This window comes from Harpegnathos saltator, unplaced genomic scaffold (genome assembly GCF_003227715.2).
Source record: "Harpegnathos saltator strain DR-91 unplaced genomic scaffold, Hsal_v8.6 scaffold235, whole genome shotgun sequence".
NCBI lineage: Eukaryota > Metazoa > Arthropoda > Insecta > Hymenoptera > Formicidae > Harpegnathos > Harpegnathos saltator.
This window is the reverse complement of record NW_020230023.1, coordinates 157,752-176,699: the sequence shown is the minus strand read 5'-3', so window position 1 is coordinate 176,699 and position 18,948 is coordinate 157,752. Positions and strand designations below refer to the sequence as shown.

Here is an 18,948-nt window from a genome sequence, read left to right as displayed (position 1 = left end):
TAAGTCATATGTCTATCTTTGTCTAAATTGGAGAACAAACAAAGATAAACATATGACTGAACTATCAGTTAACTCACCAAGAAGTTGGAACAACCGGTCCTTAGTCATTGTTGCTGCTTGCGTAGCCTTGTCGGGCTGATCGGCGGTAAGGCCTCTCGTACGCAGAAACGGCGGAGTTACCGTGCAATCACAGTAATACACGCGTATCGCGCGTGCAACATCGCGTGCTCCGAGATGTGGCGCTTAATTAGCACTTATGAGCGATCAGAGAGAATATCACGGTCGTGGCATGCGGGGAGAATCGAGGTAGAAAAGAAGAGAATTCCGCGCTTAACTGTTTTCGATACGAGCGAGTCCGGAGAGAGAGAGAGAGAGAGAGAGAGAGAGAGAGAGAGAGAGAGAGAGAGAGAGACAGAGGCGACGGTTCTGCTGGAAACTCCCTGTGTAAACTGTAAAGCCAGCGGCACACGGTGCTTGTTTTCGTGCTGGATTGCTTGCTGGATGAAAATATTCGAAGATGGATGGAAATGCACCAATCAGAACGCGGTATTTTCATCCAGCAGGCAATCCAGCACGAAAACAAGCATCGTGTGCCGCTGGTTTAAACAACTTTATTCAATGTGTTCCATTCGCATGTGGTTGTGAAACTGGAAGACGCAACACCGCCGGCTCGGCGAAATCGTTGTTCCACGACGAAACGTTCAACTGCCGGCAGACTTGACCTCTCGTCGATCGAAGATCACGCGGACGAGGCGAGGTTTCCTCAGATCCTCGTGGGCTCTTTTATTTTCTTCTCCGTGTTCGCCTTATCCTTGCCCGCCTTCTTCCGCATGTCTTCAGTCTTGGACACAAATTCGAACACGTCGTTCGCCACGAGAGCCGGCTCCTCGAACGCCGCGAAGTGACCGCCGCGCGGCAAGTGGTTAAATTGTATCATATTAGTGTACTTGTCACGAAGGAAGCTCTCCGATTGGTAGGCGAGTTCATGCGGGAATGCCGCGCAGGCCACTGGCACGTCGACCGGTATTCTAAAAATTACACGAGCGAAGGTCAAGATAGCTCAGCTGACAGGCGCGAGAGATTTTTCGAGCGAGAAATCGGATTCGGAGGATATCGAGGAGCGCCTCGATACTCACTCGTCGATCTTGCTGCTGAAGTGAGCTTTGTTGAACTGCTCGGAGTAAAGTCGAACGCTCGTGGTCAGAGAGTTGGTCACCCAGTAGAGCATGACGTTGTCCAGAAGCTCGTCCAGAGTGTACTTCTCCAGCAGGCCGCCGTCGGGACGGAATCGGTAGTCCGGGTTCGTCCACGTGCTGAACTTCTCCAATATGTATCCCGCCAAGCCCACCGGCGAGGCCGCCACCGCGGTTCCTTCGGGGAAATCGTTCAGGTCAAGCATATGCAAATCGCTGTTGGATCTACGCAAGTCCAAGCAAATATACCTATGGTGTCCGGCTTGCTGGCTTGTATATGCATGTATCCCGATTCCTCCATTATCCGGCTGAAGTGATGGCCCAGAGGGTACATCTTGGAGGAATGCTCGCTGTCGACCACGAGCCATGGGAAAACAGCGCCGACCAACCTCCATATTATGTTGCCCATGTTGTTCAAGCCTATACACATGTTCATGTGGCTGCCGAGAACGCTGGAAAAGAGCGACCATCGTTGTTTCCGTGTGCTTTCTGCTCTTACGTACGTCGTCGTTGAGTCACTGTATTGATGAAAACTGCCACAACGTACTTGTTCGGGTATAAGCCGCTCAAATGTGTAACGATGATTGAGCCCCAGTCTCCTCCTTGGGCGTAAAACTTGCTGAAGCCGAGGCGCGACATGAGGTTTTTGAACATCAAAGACATCTGGAAAGAACGAGGAGCCGGGATATAAGTAGCGAGAAGCAACAGCAGGCATGGAGAAGAACAGCGGATTGTCAGCGCGACTGGAATGTCCCGTTGTTTATGAGCATTAAGCATGCGAGCGGGAAAACTCGGCCAGGAAGTTTCTAATCAACCGCCATCGGTTGTGTCTCAAACGAGTTTTAATGCACAGTTATTTCAGTTCTCAATCGAGTTTTAATGAACGGTCCGAGTTTGTTGTTGTCGCCGGCGAGAGAGACGGCGTCGTCTCGTTTGTCGTCGCTGAGAATTTTCATTGCGGCCCTGTTCAGCCGCGCACAAACCGGGAAGGATCTTTGCAGTATTCGCACCTTTGTATGGAAAAAAAAGTATTTAAAGTTTGCGCACACAACGGAACGGGGACCAGCAGCAGAAAAAACTCGGTAGTCGGAAACGTTATCTGCTGGCCGATAATATTTCTCTGAATATTCAACAGTGGTAAAGACTCAACCGACATTACTGGCGGCAATTAGCTGGTGAGAAAAATTCGGCACAAGGAATTTCCTCGTCCCCACAACTTGTCCCCAGGCTTGTCTCCGCCTGGTCTTCTCCAGTCTGCGGAAAATTCACTTGCACTGGACGGACTGCCGTTTTCTCTCGCGACGATATCCGGTGCGACGCGCGTAACACGTAATCGCGTCGTCACAGTCGGCGTCGTCCTGCGGGGTAAACTTTACCTGCGCCGGGCCTAAACCCGGTCGTACAGCTGCCTGCGAAAACGCATAACCCGGAAGCGACGGTGCGATCACCTCGAACACGAAATCCTTATCGGGTCGTGGTGTCGTCAACATGGGAATCATTTTCTGGAACTCCACCACGGAGCCCGGCCAGCCGTGAAGAAGCAGCAGCGGCAGGACCTTCAGCTTTCGATCCTTCGGTAGATTCGGCGTCACATGGTAAAAGTGTATGTCCAAGCCTTCAAAGACCAATCGCGCGATTGCAATAACGTACAATTGCGTAATGTCGAGTTAACGCCAGCGGAATGATATACAGCTTTTAGGCAGGCGACGGGCACACAACGGCGCACAACTTGGAGAGGGAACTTTAACGGACAGACCGACTAAAGCAAATCGCTACGGGCGATTCTCGCGAGCAACAAAAGTGAAGCTTCACACGGCGATTTGAATAAATATACATTCAATGCGCCGAAATATACATTGAATGCAACCGGCGGGCATGAAACGACGAATCACAATCGCCGTCGCGATTGTGCTCGTTTATTCTTGCCGCATTCCACCGGTCAATCAAGCACGTGTGATTGTTGTTTTTTACCGTCGTCGCCATCGCCGAGTCGTTTTACACAAAGCCGGTCGCGCTGCGTTTCGGTCAAGCGCCGGAAAAAATTCTAACGGTACTTTTACAGCCGGCCTGCCGACGAGTGCTTGACATTACGGCCCGGCGTTTATTATCCTAACCGGGCCGGTTAATGGCAAACACAGACGGGAGAAAATTCCGAAAAATAATAGCACGACGACGGCGGCGCTCGTTTCTAGATCAACTCTTTCGCCCGGCGCGCGGATTTCACAATTTGTTTTTCGTTTGCGCGCACACGAAAGAAAGAAAGAAAGAAAGTGTAACGGTCAAGGGTCGGGGGGGGGGAAGGGGAATTTATTACCTTGTATATTGGTCACGTATTGAGGATACTTGTTTAGCAGCGCTTGCCGCTCGGTCCAATTGTACTTGCTGCGCCAATATTCGACGACATCCTTCAGGTACGTCGTGCTGATGCCGTAAGTCCACGCGACGTTCTCCAGCGGCTCCACGAGCTCCCTCTTCTTCGCTAGCCGTTCGTTTAGGTCGTCGATTATCTTGGCGAGGAAATTGCATTTTAAAAGGAAAGTCCTTGCGCAATCGCCTTTCGGCATCGCCGCGATCGCGGCGAGGAGACGTCGCGATTTAGCGTTTAGCGTTGCTCAAGTACTGATAATAACGAAACGCGCCGACGTTTCGCGCATTTCGTTTCTGCATCTCACAATCGAAGCGATCCGTTGGGGATCGATTCGTCGCCGCGTCTACGCGATCGAATCGATTTATATACTATTCATCGGCCCGTACACAGAAGATTGCGACATTCCCAGTCGTTGTGTATTCGCGCGCGGTGTTTGTGCTGTGGCAGACTACTCGATATGTATATGTTTGCCTCTCATCCTGCTGTAAATTAGTAAATAATTGGCGCACTCGCGCGGCACAACGCGAATTTCAGAAGATCTTTTCGCGCTCGGAAGCAACATTTAACATGTATTTTACGGAACCTGCGATGAGAAAACCGTGAAAAGAAAGTAGAGCGTAAGGAAGACGCGTGCGGGAAGGTACTCTGTGCTGAAGAGACCTTGAAAGTTATGAGTCGCGAAGTTCCACTACAAAAGATACAACAACAATGAAAAATGTATACGAGGTGAATGGTTCCCTTACAATTTCGCTGAGGAACTAAAGGAATTTGACGTAAAAGCCCACATCGCACACATCCGTTTTCTCTCTGAGCGGCGTTTCAGCTCGCGGTTATCCAAAATCTTTTGCGCAAAGTGAAGCATATTGCCGATGTGCGTTCATTCATTCTTCTATCTCAAAATGTTTATTCATGCTTGACCTCAAACTTATATGAAAGACAAAGTATTGGACAAAAGAGTATTAGTGTCTTGTTTTTTTTTTTAAGAGATGATTCACGTAATTCTTTGTCAATTTATACACTTATCTTAATTGATTAGAAGTATGTAACATGCGGCCAGTTGGCCGTCTCTTATCAGTCAGAGTTCACGTTAGAAACATATTAATCGGTACATTGCATAGTTTCTTTCCTCTTTCTCTCTCTCTTTCTCTCCGTTAGTTTACTTTTAATAGCTAAGGCCGATACTGATGAATTGACAGATCAATCTCGAGCATATGCATATTTCACATAATAATATGAGATAAACTCGGCAAAGTATCAAGTGACGGATATACAAGAATAGAAAAGCGTTAAACATTAATATTTAAACGTTCCACCCTCACTCCAAAAAAAGCGGTATGCTTAAAATATAAATGGGGAAAATTTAGCAAACTTCAAATGATTTGGTAAATAATAAAGATAGAGAGGTCTCAAAAAAATGAAAATAAAGTTTGGAATCTCTAATTGAAGAATCGATTTATTTCAATGTAGCGAGAAAAATCTATTGAAAATGGCGAATGACAAAGCGAGAGGATGCGTAATTGAAAAATATTTATCCGAGTTTGCCACGGCGTATGGCGAGAGTCAAGTGTGGTAACGCAATCATGTGAAAAGCACCGTGATAGTGCAAAGTCTCCTCTTTAAAATGCTCTCTCAATCCTTTCGATACGATGATTTGTCGCCGAATAATTCGCATTTAAAGTCAAACACTGCTTTTTCCTTCAAATGTGAATAATTCGGCGACAAATCGTCATACCGACACGATTAAGAAAGCACTTTAAAGAGGAGACTCTGTACTATCATGTGCTTTTTATCTGCTTGCGTTATGACACTTGACTCTCGTCATGTGCCGTCATGTAAACTCGGACGAATATTTTTCAATTTCACATGTTCTCGCTTTGTCATGCGCCATTTCCCATAAATGTTTCTCGCTACATTGAAATAAGTCGATTCTTTACTTAGACATTCCAAGCTTTATTTTTTCCATTTTTTAAAGACCTTTCTATCTTTATTATTTATCAAGTTATGATCATTTGAAGTTTGATAAATTTTTCCCGCATTTTAAGTGTACCGCTCTTCCGGAGTGAGGTTATACACTTGCTCTCACAATTGCAATATAACGTGTTATGTAACAGATTGCTACGCAGCAAATATGTGTGAAGTATGACTCCAGGGGCGAATCTGCTTCGGAGAGACTAGAAAGAAACTAGTCGTCCTTACCGATTTCGGCACATTGATGACGAACGGCCGTATTTCCTGCGACGCTTCTCTATTCTTTTCCGGTCCCCAGAACGTTTCCGGCAAGTCCGGCACATCTGTGACCGTGTTGGAGCTAAGTGGGAATGAAAGATCTTAAACGTCGCTTAATCGGTCGCGCGTTGGTCAACGATTCACGCTTTCGGGAGATGAGAGACTGAATCCAGAACGAGGATAAAGTTCACATCGTTACGTAAAATCTCCGCGCAGTGTTGCGGGATCGGAAGTAAATCTCTGACGTTCGCACTCACAGAAAGAACTGAGCTATCCCGATGGTGAGAACCAAGATCACCGTCGTAGTCTTCCACATGGCGTGTCTGTCTCGGCTGACGCAGAACGTACAACTGCGCGGCAAGAGCGCTCAACTGTAGATACGCTCGCTCGAAACTGGCAGGGGAAAGTCGCGGAGTAGAGTACTCGCCGTGGATTTTATTTGCACGTGCGCGACACGTTTTACGCTCGCAATTTATCGCGATGTACCTCGCGCTTCAAAGATACATCCTCAGGAGGAATGTAAAAGGGAGATAAACACACGGAGCTGTGAAAAATGATATATCCTCGCGTCGCTCTTCTAAATTCGCACATTCCTCGCGATCAGCGCGAGCCAGACCTGAACTCCTCTCTTACGGCTGTTACTGACGGTGAGAAAACAACAACGCGGTACTTAGCGAAGAGAATATACCTCGTGAGAAATATTTTTCGCGGACTTTACTCTCTCGCAAGTGACTCGAGATCGTTTCAAGTTCATTCCAAGGCAGTGTCTTCACTGCGAGAGCTGTTATCTATTTTCGTTATCTATTTTGACATTCGATACAAACTTGATACTCACTCTCCTCCTCCCACCCCCTCCTCCTCTCTCTCTCTCTCTCTCTCTCTCTCTCTCTCTCTCTCTTTATCACCCAGGAACATATCAATAAGATACTTAATGCGCGCTCACCGCCGGATAATGTTGAGACGATGCAAGAATGGACTATGAATACCGCTCTCCGGCCAGTACGTGATATAATTATCTTGCCTGATGACACAGCATGAGCACAATAAAAATCAAATTGAGCGAGGCGATATATCGTCAACTTCTTCGCACGTACCACACTCGATTGCAGAATGGTTTGGTCGCAAAGAAATCAGCAACTGTACGATTTTATCAGGTTGGTGCAAAAATAATTGCAGTTTCGAGTACAAAGACGCATATATATCAGTTAAAAATTATATTTATTAATCGAAATAAAGACCATTGGACCTGCGCACATTTCTCCCAACGGGAAACAAGTTTGTTTACTCCTACAAGATAAAATTCTGGAGAAGATAACGTTAACTAGAAAGATCAAACTGAAAATGATAAGAACCGCAATTATTTTTGCACTAACCTGATAATTGGAAATTGTGACGACTTACAGCCAATATCGACAGACTCGCGCGAGTAACCGGTTACGACAGGAACTGAAATGACGTTACGCTGTATACAAACATTTATTACCCTTTATTACATTGTTATTTCACACAGAGAAGCGTATCAGAGATATCGCGCTTTCTCTTTGCTTTTTCCGTCTGCTGTAAATTCAGCTCCCGTCACTACTGATTACCGTCGGAATCACGTCATCATCAGTAGCTCTCTGTCGTTTGATAATTTTTTTACCTCGCGATAAGTTTCCAAATCGTTTTGTAATCGAGTGTGGAAATCACGAAAACGATAGGGGAACATTATTATAACGGTAAGCCGATGTCCGTTATCGGGCTTATGAAAATACATTTCTTTAACAATATGCAAAACACCTTCTTTAACAGCATACCTTTAACAAAATACCTTAGCCTACCATCCATCTGCCTCGATTAAATTTGATAGAAACACGCGTAAGAATTACTCTTGCCCGCGAGAGGCAGTTAAAAATATATTTTAAATATAGCATCACCTTTGTTTATATGGACCAAATTAGATTCAAATAAAAACCGAGTGGAACGTCAATTAAAATCATATTTGTCCCAAGTATAAAATTCAATTTGGACTCAGTTTTGGTTAGACAATGTTAAATATTAATATCGTCTGTATATGCGCCTGGGCGAAGTTAATCTAACAGCAGGATCATATTTAAATTTAATTATTTAATTACAAAAATTAAATAAAATTATAAAATTTAATTACAATTTAAAATTATTAATTATTTTTTCATCATTGAAATTATTAGAAATTAAATAAAGATTTAGTTTAGGTGCATTTAGGAATATATATTCGAATTAAATTAATTTAAAAAATTTATTTAAATATCTGGTTTTTATTTGAGTCCAACTTGGTTAACATAGAAGATAAACATGAACGATAATTTAAAACAGAGCTCGGCAAAATGTGCACGCGACGGCCGATTTTCGACTATCTCCGCCCACCGCTATTCCCTTTACCTCGCCGCTCCGCCCTTTACCTCCGAGCGCGCTGCTCACAAGCCGCTCGAGCCTCAGGAGCGTATTTCCAATAGTTTTCACGTCACCCATGAGGTACTATTGTTGACGCGTTTTTTTTTAAGTGGTATCCCCAGAGGCCTCTTCATTTTTCAAAAATAAAGTTTATAAACAATGAGAAGTGTTCTTCTTTAAGCGACGATTCCTTACCACGTCTTATGCGGCTCGCTACATGCAATATCCAAATTGACGTTTCCACTCTTACCAATAAAAGACGCCGAAAATCCAATTGAATATTCTTCATTTAACATCTTTTAATTCGCTTCTGTTCAATTAGTTACGGGTTGATACAGTCACCGGTGGATTAGGCTTACTGAGGATACCACTTAAAGGAAAACGCGTCAACAATAGTACCTCATGGGTGACATGGAAAACTATTGGAAACACGCTCCTGGGACTCGAGCGACTTGCAGGCAGCGCGCGGAGCGGCGAGGTAAAGGGAATAGCGGTGGGCGGAAATAGTCGAAAATCGGCCGTCGCGTGCACATTTTGCCGAGCTCTTGATTTAAAACATATTTAACATCGTTTATCGCGGATGGAATTCTCGCTGAGAATTACAAATCGCTCTTCTTGCCCTCATTTTTCTCCTCTTTCGTCTTCTTCTTCAGCACTTCCATCTCCTCGATGGAGGCCCAGACATCATCCGCGAATAATTTAGGTTCCTCCAACGCTGCAAAATGACCACCTCGAGGCATAGGAGTAACGCGCACGAGGTTCAAGTATCTGTCCTTTAGTATGTTCGTAGCGTGTACTTTGATCTCATTGGGGAACTGCGCACAGGCGCTGGGAACCTTTATCGGCAGCCTGTAAATGAGACTTGTTTGCGGTTGTTTAAGGAAGTTCTTCATGCGATAACACGAGTGCTCCAGATACCGATTACGTACCGTAACATGTTGAATACGTGATCACTGATCCACTCCGAATATATTCTCATGGCTGTAGTCATGCTGTTCGGCACCCAGTACATCATCAGAATATCGATAAGCTCATCGTACGTAAATTTTTCCTCAAATCTGCTATCCTCTTTGAACTTGGAATAATCCGTGATGAGCCAATATTTCTCGACGATATACGACGCCAACCCGGCTGGTGAGTCAGCTAGAGCGACCCCTGAAGCAAGCGCGGTAACTTTGAACACGTTGCGCTTTTGCGGCAACACTTATCCAGTGTGTTATTAACTACTTGGTTTTAAATATGCAGTTGCGTAAGGAAAATAACATGCATACAAAGTTCAATTATGTCATATACCTATCGTGTCGGGCTTTGTGGCTTGAATATGAAAGTATCCACTTTCCCTCAGCGTGAAGATTAGCTGGTCTTTCGGTGACAGGCGCGGCTTGAAATCGCCAAAAGGTGAAATGCTCGAAGGGAGGTAGCTGTAGAATGTCTCTTTTAACATCGACCACAGGTTCATTATCGTGCACATATTGGAATGCATACCGAGCACACTGCAATATTGAATGACGCTTAGGACGCAGCCGCGCTTGCGAGTTTAACGCCAGCGGATTCTTAGCCCGCCAGAACTTACTGCTGCGGGAAGAGAATCGACATGTCGTTGTTGATAATGGCACCCCAGTCGCCACCTTGGACGTAAAATTTGTCGAAGCCGAGCCTCAACATGAAATTCTTCAAAACTACCGCCATATTGGTACTCGACAGACCGCGTATCGTGGCGGCGCTGGAGAAACCGAAGCCGGGCAAGGAAGGCGCTATCACCTCGAACACGAAGTCGCGCTCCGGTCTCGCGGTGGTCAACATCGGAATGACCTTGTAAAATTCAATCACGGAACCGGGCCACCCGTGCAACATTAGGAGCGGCAACACGCGTTTTCCGGCCGCGTTCTTCGGTTTTACACGCAGGAAGTGAATGTCCAGTCCTGTTGAATTCGAAGACGCGTTGGGAGCAAAGATCTTGTAATTTTTTCTTGTAATATTTACCCCGTACGATACAAACTGAGAAAAAATGTATCGTTTTGCAAAAATCGCGATAGTTATTAAAGTATTAACAATTGAAGGTGATCACACCTACACTAGGAAAAGAAATTTAGTGTCTCTAACAAAACTGTTTAGTTGAGGCATTTTTTAATAGCAACCAAATATCTCGTTTTATATAACAAAACATTTAGTTGTCTCAACTAAATATATTTTTCTGCTTTGTTCTGCGGACCAAAAATGGATATTGTTCTTAGACTTCATATGTAAAAATTAAGCATTTTAGTTATTTTATCCATAAAAATTACATAATAACGAAATATTATTTTACATAAACTAAAATAATGTCCAATGGATACTATTTTGTTCTTCTGTGCACTAAAATTTAGATTTTATATATTAAGAAAAAATTATGCTATTTTTAACAAAATTCATATAGTCGAAGCTTTTTGGTTGCTATAACAAAGGTATTACGTTATACGAGCAAACCGTAATCAAACAAGATATTTGTTTACAGGAAATAAACAGTTTTGTTGGGCATATTTTAACCAAATTATTTTGTTGACACAACAAAAATTTTGGTTCACGCAACGATACATTTTTCCTAGTGTAGAGGCTCTTTTAATCGATAACTTGAAAATTTGCATACTTGTTTGCAAAATGGTAAAGGGCTTTTTTCTTCAGAATCAGCAATAAATATTGAACTTTGAATCTTGAGTCTCAAGGTTGTTGTTAAGCGCAATAAACGTCATATACGTTTCTCATAGATAATTATAGAGGAAATCATTCTAAATGATGAAGTCGTTTACAACGTTGCGATTATAAAGACGAACGTTTCTCACCCTGCACATTGGTCTTAAACTGCGGATATTGATTTATATAATCTTCGCGCTTTCGAAAGTCGTAATCGTTCGCCCAGTAGTCCAGAAATTTACGCAAAACATCGGTGTTGGTGCCGTAAGAGAAACCGACGTCTTGCAAAGGCGGCGTTAGGTCCCTGGTATGCTTCAGCCGGTACTTCAAATCTTCCAGCATCTAGGAATTGTCCCGTAGATAGTCGCGCAATTAATCAGACGTGTTTAATCAAGAGCCACCAATTGATAAATACCTCTTGGGAGAAGCTGACGCGATACGGCTTGACCTTGTTGTCGGCGAGCTTTTCCGTACCGGGTGTCCACCAAACCTCCGTCATTTGCGGGACAGAATCGCTCGTGTTAAAGCAACAATACCTCGAGAGGATCAACACCGCCAGACCGACGGTCAGAGTAATTAGAAAATAGCCCATCTCTCGTCGGAGGATTCGCGCTCGACACCTTAGCGGAAAAAGAAAACTTCGTTCAGTCTACCAGAGACCCTGCGAGGACTGAGCTCCTTCAAAGATCTTCGATTTTTCTCTCCGCTCGCACTACGCTGCGGAAGAACACGTCAAGCGCGACTGATTTAGATAACAATGTTTGATATTCCGATACACATTATAAACCCTTAACACGTAGAGACATGATTCAGGCATAATTCAACTACAATACCGTGGGCAACTGCTTTTACGTATCAACGTTTAATATTCTGCTATAAATATTAAACGCTTGAACTGATAGAGGCATGATTCAACAGAAATACCGCTGCAAAAGTCACTTAGATATACGGCACTGTACCGAAGTAGTACGCTGACTGGCTCAACTCTAGTGGTACTCGACGATTTTAACGGCTGTTATTTTGCTGCGAGACTATTGGGGTCTTATATCGCTCGAATAACGGTTTATACTGCACTCTGCAGCGCTTTCGAGCATAAGTCGCATCTTCAATCAGTCGCCTCTGCGAGGCGTCGGAGTCGGCGTTGGCGTCGGCGTCGGCGTCGGTAAGTTACCAGTCGCGGCTGGTGCATCGGTCTGGAAAGTGCAGCGGCGGCGGCATCATCGGCTGATTCCGGCCTGGCTGATATCGATCGCGCGCGTTCTTTCGCTTCGCTAACCGTCCTTAACGGAAGCCGGTAAGTGCGCTCGACATAGTTGCGCGCAGGGAGGGAGGAGCAAAAAAAGCACGGCTACGTTGTATTCCTTTGAAAATCCCAGCGGTGTCCCTCAGGCTCCGGCAAGGAGCCTCTCTCCATTTCATCTCTCGACGTGGCGTGTCTCGGACTTTGGACTTCTGACGAGACGCGACCCGTGGCCGAGACGGAGTCGGTACAGATACAGAATGCGGAAGAGGATTCAATTAAAACAATAACAAATACATATATTTCTCGAAATGTGATACAATAGGTTTCTTGTGTTGGTGGTCGTATCTAAGTTTTTTCTCGAGTTTTCCGGTTTTCGTTTAAGTGGATCGGACGATTATTCATCGAAGACGCGGCGGTGTCCTCTACCTCGTTTTCTTACCATTCTATTTGGAGCAAAGCCGGCGGCCGCGTCTGTCTCGCGCTGCTCTCTAAAGTTCTCTACTATTTTATTTATTACTATCGTCGGATTGCGGTGTATGTCGATCATGCTAACGCGCTTCTTATAGGCCAATAACTTGTGCCGAGAGATCCACATCATCATACCGCACACTCGGTCACATCGTTAACGGCGCCCAGAAAGAGAGGTGTGTGTGTGTGTATGCGTGTGTGTGTGTGTGTGTGTGTGAACCGAATTTTTCGTTCGTCCACGCGAGCGTATGAACGTGATGATGATCGCCGCGGTCTCTCGCGGCCGCTGAAGCCCCACCACCGGCGGCCGAAATCGTCGTCGTGTGTTTTTGGCCCGAGAACACACAATTTCGTCTGTCTTGTCTATCTGCGTTTTTCCCTCCTTTCCTTCCTTCCTTCCTTCCTTCCTTTCTTTCTTTCTTCTTCGTCGCTCGCATCGCCCTTAACAATGACCGGCGTGCCGTGACAAGCAGAACACATACGGCGCGAGCTCGATATTGACTCGCGCTAATCTTCGAGTAGAGATTTCGCGGATACAACTGAGAAGAGCTTCCTCCTGCGGTCTACGGTTACGCTTTCACGAATGACGTGAGAAACCTTCGTATACTGAATGAAACGCGAAATTCCGTTTAATTACGCTAATTACGGTCTCTCTCGTTCGCATTGTTAATCACGCTCTCTATTCTCCCGTTGGACTCGTCGCGCTGGAATAACGAGCCATGCAAATGGCTACTTCACCGGATAACGATAACTTCGATACGAGACGAGACGTAACGTGACGTGACGTGACGTGACGTGACGTGACACTCTCGGGGAAGAAAAATTTTGTGCCGCTATATCTCATTGGTAACGAATCTATGGGGGGGAGGGGGGGTGTAGGGGAGGAAGAAGAGGGAAGGCGAAGCCATACGCCAAATCTGACGGCGCAAAGGACTGATCGGGTAATTCGTCGTGCATATCGCTCGGATCTATCTCGTCGTCTCGCGCAAGCGTTCCTCCGTTCAAAAAACGTGCAAGGCAATCGTGAAGAACTGTCGTCGGACGATTTCGCGCGCGACTTTCGGCCAATCGCTCGAACGGCGATAAGGCGATCGGACGGGGTCGGGTCGTTGCGCTCGCACGTGAATAACGTCGACGATCGTCGACGTGCGAAGCGGACGCCCGCTCGGATAAAAATTACGTATACAATGTCATACGTATGTGTGTTAACGAACGTGAGAAATCATGGTAGCGCACGTCGAGGCGACGCGTATACATATAAAACGCTCTTCGAAATCTTTTAAAAAACGTCGCGAGGGAGTAAAACGCGGGGTAGGTTGTATGTGTGTGTATGTGTGTGTGTGTTGTTTTCGCGCGCGATCGGCGAAATCGTCCTGCGATGTATATATATATATATATATATTTATATATATATTTTTCTCTTTTCTTCTCTTTCCTCTCCTGAGCGAGCCCGCCGTCGAGATCGAACTCGCGTGAACTCGACCTGAAATTTCTCCTCTTTGCGTCCTCGTCCCTCGCTTGATCTCTCGCGTGCTTCCTTTGCTCTCTTTGCTCTCGTCTTCTTTCACTCTCTTCGTCGATAAAACGATGTATGTACATACAAAAGGCTGTCGCGCCTCGATATATCGAGCAGCACGTTTCGGCCGAAAGAAAAGACCAGACTGTCAGGATTATTACGTGTCGCCAGTGTGTGTGTGTGTGTTTTATGTGTATGTGTTTAATGTGTGTATGTATATATACGGACGCACGTTGAAACGAAACTTTCTCTCTCTCTCTCTCTCTCTCTCTCTCTCTCTCTCTCTCTCTCCCCTCTCTCTCTCTCTCTCTCTCTCTCTCTCTCTGTCCCGGCGTATGCAACTACCCTTCGAGATCGAGATGCGACGATTGGGTTATACAAGGTCCCGCTCGTCCTTTCGGTAACTCGTTCGCGCTTTCTCTCGCGGTAAAGTGTGCCCGGGGCACGCGCGTCTCTCTCCGCGTTCGCATCGCTCTCTCGATTATTGTCACTAAATTTCGCAACGAGCGGGGATCGCTCGATCATACGTCGCTCGATCTCGCGTTCATCTGTACAATATAGATTCTCGTTATCTCGTAAAAAGCTACTTCATAAAAAGCACATTTTTCTTTCTCCTCGACTTCGCTTTTGCTCTCTCGATCATCCGCCGTTCCGGAGCGGCGATGAACAAAATAAACATCTAAAAACTTAAAAAGAGTGGGGACGGCCAGGGAGAGGGATGAAGGAGGAGGAGGAGGAAGAGAAGGGGGGGCCAACGCGCGCGAGCCTGTGCGGCAAGCTTACACTTTAACTTTGCGATCCTCGTGTCGCGTGTAACATGTAACACCACGATGACGCTGCGCGCTTCAACGCGGACGATGCACGCGCCCGTCTGCGCGATCCAACGGCGGCTGTGCGCGACTCGATCGCCGGACATTGCGCCGTTCCGTCTCGTTCGCCTCATACTTCGCCGCGAGAATCCGTCTGACGGAATCGGGACGGGCTCCCGCGTGCCTCGCTCGCGTGCCTCAGGATGACTCGATGCGCCTTAAAGTATATTTTACAAACAAGCGGACATCCTGCAGAATGCTCGCTCGCCGCGCGCGGCTAAGGGGCTCTCGACGGGCCCGTCCATCGTTCGTCCCAGGATCACCAGAGTAGAAGAAGATGGAGACGCGTCGGGTCGTGACGCCTTCCGTGCATTCCGGGTGTACTCGTCGCGTGGCCGGATTGATTCTCTTCTACACGCTAGAAGAGGGATAGCATAGGTGGACGACGGGTGTAGGCAGGTAACTAGATGCTTAGATAGAGAAAGAGACAGAGACAGAGACAGAGAGAGAGAGAGAGAGAGAGAGAGAGAGAAAGAGGGAGGGTGGAAGAAACGATGAAAACGAAACAGGTATATCATCTATCTTACGATTAAAACAACTAGAATCACTTGTGTACCATCACCACGTGGGATACGCTACAGTAATTAACGCATTCTCAGAGAACTAGGACATTAACCCGTACGCGGCAAAGCGTCGTTCTCCCAACCTCCGTTCTCGCCTCCGCTCCATGTCGACCTAGCGATAGTTCTTTTTTTTTCTTTTCCTTGCGTGCGGCAGTGCTCAGCGCTCGTCGTCGAGATTCGTCGACGAGTTTCCTCGCCGAATAAGGGAGAAAACGAAGGAGAAGGAGAAAGAATGAGCGCGCGCGTGTGTGTGTGTGTGTGTGTGTGTGTGTGTGTCTGTGTGTGTATATAGTGTCGTGTCGCGAACCTCGCGCCCTGACGTCCCGTGATCGTCCGAAATGTCCTCGGGATACCACGGGGCACGAGAGCGCGCCGCAGGATTTGCGGAAGGCTCGGCTGGATCGCGACGTGCCTCGACGAGCCTGAACGCGCGCGCGTTCGTACACGCATGACGAACGTATCTCTTTCCTCAGCGCAGATACTCGTGTATATTTTGTATATGTCTGTGTGTGTGTGTGTGTGTGTGTGTATTTTCATATATATATATATATATGCTTTCTTCTGCTTCTTACATATATATATATATATATATATATATACATATACGAATATATATTCGCAAGTATATATATTCATATATAACGCGCGTACGCATGTACGTGTGTATATAGGTCTCTCTATGTGTGTATACAATCTAACTATACATATAACTATTTACAAGTGGAGTTTTCTAGAGCGGGACAAGGAGCGAGGACTCGAGAAGATTTTTATTCGAGATAGAGAGTGAGTGAGTGAGTGAGTGAGTGAGAGAGAGAGAGAGAGAGAGAGAGAGAGAGAGAGAGAGAGAGAGAGAAAGAGTTAGTTTGAAAGAGGGTGTGTGTATCTGTGTGCTCGTCTGAGAATGAGATAGATATCGGTGGAGAGAGAAGGAAGAGGGATATCTCCAGAGGTTTCTGAGGAAGTCGGCTTCAGGGCGGCGGCGTCAGGTCGGGAGTGGCTGGTATTTCGTCGACATGTTCTCCTTCCTCTTCGCTTCCTCCGCAGAGGCGAAGCGACTATGCGCTGCGACTATAAGCGAGGGGGTGGCCGGTGTTGTGATGAGCCCTCGTGTCCGCGTCTCTTTTTCTCTCTCTCTCTCTCTCTCTCTCTCTCTGTGTGTGTCGCTCGAGCAGGTAGATGGCCAACGATGAGGTGTTAGACATCCGTGTACTTGCTCAGCTTGTCGCGCAGCAGCATGTTCTCGTTTTTTAACCGCTCTAGCTCCTGCCGCAGACCCATATTCTGCAAATGAAGCGGCGAATGAAGATTATTCGGCCGTTGTGGGCAAGAGAAGGAGGGCAAGAGCGGAGGAACGGGAGCGGGGAGGCAGGCAGAGAAGATACGAGAGAGCGACAGGAGGTCTTCACAGGAGTGAAGACCGCGCACTCGATGATCTTCGGCTCCTTTACGCAGATTCTGTAACAATCAGACAGTCTCCAAGCGAGAAGCGGCCTCTCGCTGCCACCGATAACCGCTCGGGAGTACTTTGCGTACTCGGGCGAGCGAGCAAAGCCGCGTAAAAAATCAACGGAAGTGCGATATTGCGCCTTGGCCGAGCAGCCGGCGACTCTCGTGCCATCAAACGTGTCTCCGCTAATATCGTCGAGTCGAGGTGACTGCGTTAGACTGCAACCGACGTGTACCGGTTTCGGATTGCCAACCGTGGGAAAACTCACCTCTTTCTCGAGGAAGCCGGCCCTGAGTGCTATCTGGTTCTCCTTCATGCGGCGCGCGTCTCGCGATCGTTTCGCTGCCATGTTGTTCTTCCTACGACGCGCCCAGTATTTGTCATCCTTCAAGTCATCCGGAACGAACTGCGGCCGCAAACGGAAGAGAAAGAGAGAGACGGGGAGAGCGGGAGAGGGAGAGAGAGAGAGAGAGAGGGAGAGAGAGAGAGAGAGAGAGAGAGAGAGAGAGAGAGAGAGAGAGGGAGAGGGAGAGGAAGAGAGAGAGAGAGAGAGAAAAAGAAAGGACACAAGAACATTAGAACGTCCGTATCTAATTGCATCGCGAGAAGCGGTCCGTTCCACGCGAATTTCATTTCGCCTCGGCGTCGTTCCCGCCGAGATCGGAAATCGAAAGCGCGCGGGAATTAAAAGCGATAAGCGTGCGCGCGGGGGTGGGGGGGGCTCACCTGCTTCCGCGATTTCTTGATCATCGGTTGAGGTTTGAGCTCCTCGTCGGAGAAGGCCCGGGTACGTGGATCGAAGTCTCGCCCCGATGAGGCCATCGAGAGCGCTACAAGAGACAAGCCATATTGTATTCGTGACGAGTCCTCGAAATCTGTCGCGCGGAAGGGGAACAATCGACAATGTCGACGTTAGTCTAATTTGCCGTGATATCCTCGCACAAGCCCGACGTTATCGCGATACAGATTCTGAGACAGCGTCTGTTTTCTCTGTTTTCCTCTTCATCTTTTCTCCCCCGTGTCTCTCGCTCGACGCACACAGCTCATTCGATTCGACCAATTGACAAGCACAACGCGCGCGCGCGCATACATGCGGCGCTGTCAATCGTCGTGTCAATGTCGGAAGCGCGCAGATATCTGCCACTTCCCCGTTGCCGCGGGACCGCGTGAAACGCTTCTCAGGATCGACATCGCGAGTGACGACCGGCTACGACGAGAAACAAAAGTAAGACAGTGCAATGAGAGGCCAGCTCTCTTTTACTCACTGGAGTCCGCGGGGGAGGGTGGGTTCAGGGGGTCCGGCGAGCAGCATTCGCTCGGCGAGGGTGACCTTTCACGCTTGGTGACCGGTTCCAAGTGGAGACCCGCTGACCCCTGATGTCCGGCGGCCTCGGTGTTGTTGATTTTATGCAGCTGGCTCCCCTGCATGGCACCCTGTCCGCCGCCAGCCACACCGTCAACGGGGATGCCATTTTCGGAAAGAAACTCATCGAGATCCACGTACTACCAACAGAGGTCCGAGATGTCATTTTCCTGGCTTCTCGGAGCCTTGTCAAGCGAGCAAGCCAGCAAGTCCTATCTTACGCTCCTAGGCAGATCAGCCGGTGTCTTGGTTTCACCCACACACCCACACACACACACACACACACGCACACGCGCACACACACGCATCAACAAGATTTATGAATAATAACGCGAGCGGACTACATCGACAACAAGTCTTGCTATATCGGGTGAGTGCGAAAGTTGCGAGGGACATCGTGATGATGTTGAAAATGGGCTGAGCAATTTTCCTGAAAACGATTTATTCGTCCGACCAAGTGGTGATCGTCATTGCTTGTTGTCAGTCGACGCGTCAACGTATTCGTAGGCGCCGCCATAAGAGAGCCGCGGGAGATCCGCTCAAACTTGTGCGCTCACCCGATATCCGCCGATCTGTGGCCACACGCATTATTCTCACGTCGAAGCGTGAT

At 47.2% G+C, this 18,948-nt stretch overlaps 3 protein-coding genes across 11 annotated transcripts in view; all 3 read right to left on the bottom strand.

Annotated features, from left to right (window-relative positions):
* Window positions 1–424: 424 nt before the first annotated feature.
* LOC105184365 (juvenile hormone epoxide hydrolase 1) lies at window positions 425–6,103 on the bottom strand. The gene is made up of 8 exons (XM_011143102.3): window positions 6,045–6,103; window positions 5,758–5,869; window positions 3,508–3,700; window positions 2,570–2,808; window positions 1,741–1,856; window positions 1,443–1,645; window positions 1,137–1,371; window positions 425–1,028 (listed from the first exon to the last, which is right to left on the bottom strand). The coding sequence occupies exons 1-8, from the start codon at window positions 6,101–6,103 to the stop codon at window positions 764–766; spliced, it is 1,422 nt and encodes a 473-aa protein (XP_011141404.1). The 3' UTR covers window positions 425–763.
* Window positions 6,104–8,043: 1,940 nt separating this feature from the next.
* Window positions 8,044–11,947, bottom strand: LOC105184364 (juvenile hormone epoxide hydrolase 2). 6 transcript variants are annotated; one of them, XM_011143096.3, is made up of 7 exons: window positions 11,829–11,947; window positions 11,285–11,489; window positions 11,019–11,211; window positions 9,773–10,121; window positions 9,493–9,692; window positions 9,129–9,354; window positions 8,044–9,048 (listed from the first exon to the last, which is right to left on the bottom strand). In XM_011143096.3, the coding sequence occupies exons 2-7, from the start codon at window positions 11,459–11,461 to the stop codon at window positions 8,799–8,801; spliced, it is 1,395 nt and encodes a 464-aa protein (XP_011141398.1). In that variant the 5' UTR covers window positions 11,462–11,489; window positions 11,829–11,947; the 3' UTR covers window positions 8,044–8,798. The 6 variants fall into 6 exon arrangements, with proteins under 6 accessions (XP_011141398.1, XP_011141402.1, XP_011141400.1 ...); XM_011143100.3 differs by having other exon boundaries at window positions 11,285–11,581; window positions 11,703–11,942; XM_011143098.3 differs by having other exon boundaries at window positions 11,285–11,586; window positions 11,829–11,942.
* A 4,709-nt stretch (window positions 11,948–16,656) lies between these two features.
* The window catches only part of LOC105184369 (PAR-domain protein 1), an 85,765-nt gene continuing 83,473 nt past the window's right edge, over window positions 16,657–18,948 (bottom strand). For all 4 annotated transcript variants that reach the window (XM_011143111.2, XM_025298700.1, XM_011143109.2 and 1 more), the window contains 4 exons: window positions 18,241–18,478; window positions 17,702–17,805; window positions 17,244–17,381; window positions 16,657–16,809 (listed from right to left, as the gene is read on the bottom strand). In XM_011143111.2, the coding sequence (XP_011141413.1) occupies window positions 16,723–16,809; window positions 17,244–17,381; window positions 17,702–17,805; window positions 18,241–18,478 (567 nt within the window). In that variant the 3' untranslated portion in view covers window positions 16,657–16,722. The remainder of the gene's footprint in view (window positions 16,810–17,243; window positions 17,382–17,701; window positions 17,806–18,240; window positions 18,479–18,948) is intronic.

What these genes read in the sequence shown, in the direction of transcription:
- LOC105184365 (XM_011143102.3), bottom strand. Translation starts at nt 6,103, where the DNA reads ATGTGGAAGACTACGACGGTGATCTTGGTTCTCACCATCGGGATAGCT. An exon ending in TCATCAATGTGCCGAAATCG is followed by an intron (nt 3,701 to 5,757) that starts GTAAGGACGACT and finishes TTCCTCGCCAAG; the next exon opens with ATAATCGACGACCTAAACGA. An exon ending in ATACGTGACCAATATACAAG is followed by an intron (nt 2,809 to 3,507) that starts GTAATAAATTCC and finishes TGGTCTTTGAAG; the next exon opens with GCTTGGACATACACTTTTAC.
- LOC105184364 (XM_011143096.3), bottom strand. Translation starts at nt 11,461, where the DNA reads ATGGGCTATTTTCTAATTACTCTGACCGTCGGTCTGGCGGTGTTGATC. An exon ending in CACAAAGCCCGACACGATAG is followed by an intron (nt 9,355 to 9,492) that starts GTATATGACATA and finishes CGCTTGCTTCAG; the next exon opens with GGGTCGCTCTAGCTGACTCA. An exon ending in CACGTATTCAACATGTTACG is followed by an intron (nt 9,049 to 9,128) that starts GTACGTAATCGG and finishes TCTCATTTACAG; the next exon opens with GCTGCCGATAAAGGTTCCCA.